At 57.4% G+C, this 6,421-nt stretch overlaps 1 protein-coding gene across 1 annotated transcript; it reads left to right on the top strand.

Moving 5' to 3' along the window:
• Nucleotides 1-346: 346 nt before the first annotated feature.
• Nucleotides 347-2,296, top strand: HSPB1 (heat shock protein family B (small) member 1). Its single transcript, XM_057373350.1, has 3 exons — nt 347-946; nt 1,698-1,761; nt 1,965-2,296. The coding sequence occupies exons 1-3, from the start codon at nt 586-588 to the stop codon at nt 2,122-2,124; spliced, it is 585 nt and encodes a 194-aa protein (XP_057229333.1). The 5' UTR covers nt 347-585; the 3' UTR covers nt 2,125-2,296.
• Nucleotides 2,297-6,421: the final 4,125 nt, after the last annotated feature.

Genomic DNA, 6,421 nt, shown 5'->3' with positions numbered 1-6,421 from the left:
AACCTTCTGGCTGGTGGGTGACAAGGATCTGGGGGGCTCTGGAAGCTTCTAGCTGGTGGTGACCAGATGCTGGAGGGCTCTGGAACCTTCTGGCTGGTGGGTGACCAGGATCTGGGGGGCTCCAGAACCTTCTGGCTGGGGGTGACGCAGTGCAGGGCCACTCAGGGCCTCCTCCACTGACTCATCCCGCCGTTCCCGAGGCGCTGGCCCGGCCCCAGCCCCCTTCTCACGCTGCCACGGGGCCGCATCCTGCGGATTGTTTTCCGGGCAGGCAGGCGGGAGCGGCCGGGAGCGGCTCCAAGGGCCATCCATCATTCCCAAGCAGGCCAAACCCCTGGCGATGAAAGGCGGACGGACATTTCCTCGCAGGGAGGGGGGCCCTGGAGGCTGCCAGCCCCCTCCCCTCCCCTCTCACCCACCCACTGCGGCTGCGTGCGGCCGCCCCGGCCCCGGGGCAACTTTCTGGTGCCTTCCCCGGGGCTGCCGCGATTTCCATTAATAGCCAGCTGAGCCGCCCRGCTAAAAATAACCCCGGGCCCTCTTCATAAGGCACGGCCGGCCCTCCCCTCGGCAGCCCCACGCACCATGGCCGAGCGCCGCGTCCCCTTCACCTTCCTGCGCAGCCCCAGCTGGGACCCGTTCCGCGATTGGTACCATGGCAGCCGCCTCTTCGACCAGTCCTTCGGGATGCCGCACATCCCCGAGGATTGGTACAAGTGGCCGAGCGGCAGCGCCTGGCCGGGATATTTCCGCCTGCTGCCCCGGGAGAGCGCCCTGATGCCCGCGCCCGGCTCGCCCTTCGGCCAGGCGCTGACCCGGCAGCTCAGCAGCGGCGTGTCCGAGATCCGCCAGACCGCCGACAGCTGGAAGGTCACCTTGGACGTCAACCACTTCGCACCGGAGGAGCTGGTGGTCAAGACCAAGGACAACATCGTGGAGATCACCGGTGGGTGCTGGGGAGGGGCTCTGGGGGTGTCCTGGGATGGGGCAGCTGCCCCGTGGGGGAAAAAGGGTGGAATAGGGGATGGGAAGTGAGGGATGGAAAAACAGGAGATTGAGGAGAGGGAAAAGGGAAAGAGGCACAGCACTACAGCTCAGTCTCGGGGTGCATTCGACCCCCATAGAATAGACCCCCCCCAGCCCCATATTGACCCCTCACTGCTGCCCCAGAAGGACTCGGGGAGGGACCCCCTGGCTGGAGCCACAGAGGGRCCCGGGGGTGATGTGGGGTGTCAGCAGCCCCGCAGCCCCTGAGCTCCCTCGCGGTGCCCTCGATGCCGTGACAAAGCCCAGACCTGTGGCTCGAGGCCAGGATGTGCTGCCAGCAGGGTGGGGGCCCTGCATGGAATGGGGGTAATTCTCCAGCCACAGGAATTCGGGGTGCAGCCCCAGGCAGAGGGGGATGCTCAGTCTCCAGCCCTGCCAAGCTGTGGGGCCAGCTGGCCACTGCTGGGTCCCTTTGGCCACCCCCAGCTCCTGGCACTGCACCTTCCCTCGCTTGATTTTGGGGGATGCATCCGGAGCGACCCCACAGTCCCCGGTTCCCTCAGGATGCTCCAGGCTGATCTTATGGGGGAAAAAAACCCAAAAAAAACAGGATGGGCAGAATCAGCCCCTCACAAGTGTTGGGGTGGGGCAGGAAGGTTCCCAGCCAGCCGACCCCTTCCAACCATGGCAGGGTTTTTGTTTCCTTCCAGGCAAACACGAGGAGAAGCAGGATGAGCACGGCTTCATCTCCAGGTGCTTCACCCGAAAATACACGTGAGTACCAGGAGGAGGGACACACCTGATACGGCCCCCGATGCCTTTGGGGACCTTTTCCCACCCGCTCACCCCCTCGGGCGCCCAGTGGCCACCCCAGGAATGCCTCTCGCACGAACTGGGAGTGGCTGGGGCGGTGATTTGGGGCTGAGCATCGYCCTGGGTGGGCGCTGCAGCCCTGACCCCTCCCTGTCCCCTCCCAGCCTTCCCCCCGGGGTGGAAGCCACGGCCGTGCGGTCCTCGCTGTCTCCCGATGGAATGCTGACGGTGGAGGCGCCCCTGCCCAAGCCGGCCATCCAGTCTGCCGAAATCACCATCCCCGTCACCGTGGAGAGCCAATCCAAGGAGCCGGCCAAGAAGTAGGCAGCACCGAGGAGGAGCAGGAAAAGGAGGAGAAGCTGCCGCTGTCCCCCCGCCCCCAGCTGCCCCCTCACCCCCACCCCCTTTTTACTGTTGATTTTGTACTMGCCCCGCCACTGAGTGCCTTGAATAAATGTGAAGGAACCGACAGCATCAGYCAGAATAAAACTGGTGAAAGAAACCTGTCCCTGTGCCGTGCCTGTCCCCTGGCACCGCWGCTGTGCCATTGCAGGTGGGAACAGCACCGGGATCAGAGCACCACGATGGGGCTGTCAAGAGCCACAGGGGCCAGCAGGAGGGTCCCAAGGCCTGCTCAGCACCCGGGGTCTGCAACCCAGGGTTCCACATCCCAGGGCTCAGCATCCTGGGTCTGTGTCCCAGATCTTCACACCCTGAGTCTCCCTATCCTGGACATCCCACATCTGTCTCTCCTCCATGTGCCAGCCTCCAGCGTCCTGGGGACATCACACCCCGGATCTCCATCATCTCTGGTGTTCAAATGCCAGGTCTCCAATCTCCCAGCCTCAGCATCCCAGTTTTTCACAATCTGGGTCTGCTGCATCCCAGATCTCTMAAATCCCAGGTCTCTGCACCATGAGGCTCCCCATCCCTGCTCTCCCACACTCTGGCTGTCAGCACACTGTGTCAGAACATTTGGGGTCTCCACACCCCACTGGCACCATCCTGGGATGCTGCATCCCTGAAAAACAAGCACCACTCACCTCTTGGGGTCAGAGGGCAAACAGGGGCTTCATGGCCAAGAGCCCACCCCAGCAGTGCAGCCCCAGATTGTCCCCCAGTGTCCCCTTCCTTCCACCTCATTGTTTGAGGGGTTGTGTTGGGGGTTCTGCAGGGGGGTGGGCTGTGGTCCCGGTGCCGTTTGGCCCCAGCTGGCCCCGTGTCCCCTGTGCCCCCATGGCCCCRGGCCTCTGGGCAGGACTGGCCCTACATGGCTGAGGTCAGGCCCATGGCTTCGATGTTCCCCGCTCYGACAAATCCCACTAATCCCCCCTGAGTCATCCCGCAGGCAGACGGTGACCTGGGAGGAATCCTGCAGCTGCGAGGCCTCTCTGCGAGCCCGGGGGGCTCCACGTGCCCCCCGAGCCCCTGCCCCCCTTCCCTCTGCCCCAGCAGCCTCGGGTGTGACGAGTTTGGTGGGTCTCAGGCAGATACTGGGGATCAATTCCCAATCCTGGGGAACAATTCCTGCTGCCGGGGGTCACGCCTGTGATTTCGGGATCCCCGTGTGTGTGAGTCTGCGGTGTGAGGCTTTTCCAGCCCAAGTGTGGCTCCAGCGGACGCAGCCCCTCGAGGAGCATCCCCGGCCCCCTCCCCACTGCTGTGGCCACACCAGGGCAGGTTTTGCTTCCCGAAACGCCACCCGAGCCGTGGGTGGAGGCTGTCGGAGCCCCGCGGCGCTGGGATGGKGCTCGGGGTCCCGGCGAGCCCCCAGCCCGTCCCAGGCACACCCGGGCGCTGTTGGCAGCCCCTCGCCGGGGTGTGGGTGCCGCAGCCCCGATCCCTCGCAGGCCGCGTGAGTCAAGGCGCATTTTCTGTTTATAGTTCCCGGGGAGGGAGTATTTTTACAGCGTGAGTCACCGCGCGTGTGGCTGCGAGCGGAAAGCAGCGGCGAGGGAGGGAGGTGGGGAAGGACGGAGGTGGGGAAGSACCCACCCACCCACTCCTGAACCCACGGGACCCCTCCCCGCGGCTCCCACAGCCCGCAGGGCACTCGCCTCTCCCGGGGAGGAGCCTGGCGAACTCTAACCCACGGGAATGAGGATCCTCTGCGCCAGGGGAAGGGAGGTGGCCCCAGGAGCAGAAACCGGGCCGTTCCCGAGCCCCTCCGTCCCACGGAGCCCCCCAGAAAGTCGAGACAGGCGATAACAATTAAGCAGCGCTGACGTCAGATCTGTAAGTTTATTTGCTCAATGTACGACGGCTACATAATGACTCACATTCATGATATTCCATCACTGAGGAAAAACTGCTAAGAATGGTCCGTGTGTGAAATAATTCCTTACAGAAACACGGAGTTGGAAAAATAATCACTGATTAGACCTTAAAAATAGTTCACTGCATAACATGACAAAAAGCACAAACAAAGGCTCATTCAAAGAACACAGTCATTGTTCTCCTACACTGTAATAGTTATAATTTCACCATGACGAACACCAGACATTAAGATTAAGCTAACACTGGTGTTTTCTTTTGCTTTTTTTTTTCCTTTTTAAAAACAAAATCATATATAATTGCATGTCACTATAGCAACATCCATAACAGATCAGTTTGTTACGATCACTATTTGGTAGAGCAAACTTTACCCCCGAAAAAAAAAAAGGAAAGAAAAATAAATTAAAAAACTTTAAAAAATTTTTGAAGACTATTTTGTCATAGGAATACATAACATCTACAGTATAAGTTAATAAATTTCAAGCTACTGTATAGAAATACGACACTAGCATGCACAATATTGTATCAATAGAGTAATGGAGCAGTAATCATTTCACTGGAGAGACAGTATCATAGGCAAGTGCATCTCTTAAAAAATGAAAGAAACCATTCAAGCTGCTTAAAAATCAAGTCCCTGACCCCCACTCCGTTTTTAGCCCTCTTGTGCCATCTCTCCTGCATAAGTTTCCTAAAGCAGCCAGAGCAAAAAGCCAAAAAGAGTAGTAATTATTTGGGAAAAAAAAAAAAAAAAAGAAGATAGGTTTTGTAATTCCAGTAAATCACTTCCAAATTATACAGCTGGGACAACACTGCTCACGGGACACGGGGGTCGATGAGAGGGAGGTCAGAAGCCTAAAGCATCTCCCGGTCCCGGCACGCACCGGCACCGCACGCCCCTCGCCGCAGGATGCTGCGCCCCGAATTCCCTGGGCCACATTTGGAGCAGGGGGARCCCCGGCCAGAACAAAGCCGTGCCGGGGCAGGGCCGGGGGCTGAGGCGCTCCCGGGCAGTCGGAAGGCGGCTCTGGGCTGGCGGGAGGGGCCGGAGCCGTGTCCGTCCCCCCGCGCCCCCCAGCAGCAGCGGGAGCGGCGGTGCCGTGTGTGCCACACCACGACGCGCCGTGCCGGGCTGACGCTCGCAAGGGACAGGGAAAGCCTGGTTCCAAAATCAGCATCAGAATAACAACAAGGAATTAAAGCACGAGCGCGGTTTCTCCTCACTGCGCAGCGCTGGGGGAAGCGCTGCAGGGCGCAGCACTCCGCGAGCCAGAGAACAGCAGTGAACCTCCAACAACCATGGGAAAAAATCAAAATTAAAGCTAAATTTACTTAAAATGGGGTAAGTATTACCTGCTAAGCWACTCAGATGCCCCGACTCCCACCCYTGGCCGGATCAGACAGACTCGGAAAAGATTTTGCTAAGAGAACTAAGTTCCTGGGCTCCCGATGGTTGATAGAAATGTCTATGATTGTAGCTCTTYCCTTGAGGAATTTCTCTACCAAATTAGTTTCTAAGCTCCTGAAGTTCACTCATTACACCACAAGCTTCCCCAGGAGAAAGGAAAACACACCCGGCTTCCCTGGTGACAAACAAGGGAGCCTGGGTGCTGGAGATCTGCTGACAAACCTCATGGTACAGTGGGAGAAAGTCAGGCAGAGTGAAATGGCAGTGCAATCCCTGAGGAAGCAGCTGTGGCACCTTAAATCAGGATGGTCTTTTGAAATACCAAACACAGTACATGACATACAGACCTGAATGCTCTTTTTTTTTTTAATTTTTTTTTTTATTATTTTTTATTTAAGTGGCATTTTTAAGTTTAAACACTTCCCCCTTTGTCTAATTAAGTTCTTAAACCTTTTGCTGTGGACTTAAAATAGTTGAAACAGCCGCTAGCCAAGCACCTGTTAAGCTGTTGACCAAAAAAACTAGAGCAGCTTTGATGTTCCTCGGGCGGGCGGTCTTCTTGCCTTGGGCGACACAGAATAGCTAAAGCCAGTCCACAGGCGAGGACTGCTCAGGAAGGCAAGCCAAAAGAACTAGCAAAAGAAAGAAAAACAGACAATCAAAGGCTTGATGTCATATGGCTGTAATGTAGAAATACTGTAAACTGCAATTTAGTGTTAATACTGTAAGCTACCCTAATAAATATCTCAACCAAAGGAAAAAAAAAATTGGATGGCCTAAATCCCAGGGCTTTGCGAGCCCCAAATTCTTTAGTTTTGTTGGTTTTATTTTTAATTCCTTCTCAATTTGGGGATTTGCAGCTGCGCCCTGGCAGGCAGAGCGCTGCAGAGAGAGGCCCCGCGACGTGGTGCGGGCACACGGCACCTGGGCTGCGGAAACAAA

The sequence above is a fragment of the Malurus melanocephalus genome, unplaced genomic scaffold (assembly GCF_030028575.1).
Source record: "Malurus melanocephalus ecotype Western Australia unplaced genomic scaffold, MMel_1.1 scaffold_193, whole genome shotgun sequence".
NCBI classification, from domain to species: Eukaryota; Metazoa; Chordata; class Aves; order Passeriformes; family Maluridae; genus Malurus; species Malurus melanocephalus.
The sequence above is the reverse complement of the archived record's forward strand: the minus strand, read 5'-3'. Positions and strand labels throughout refer to the sequence as shown.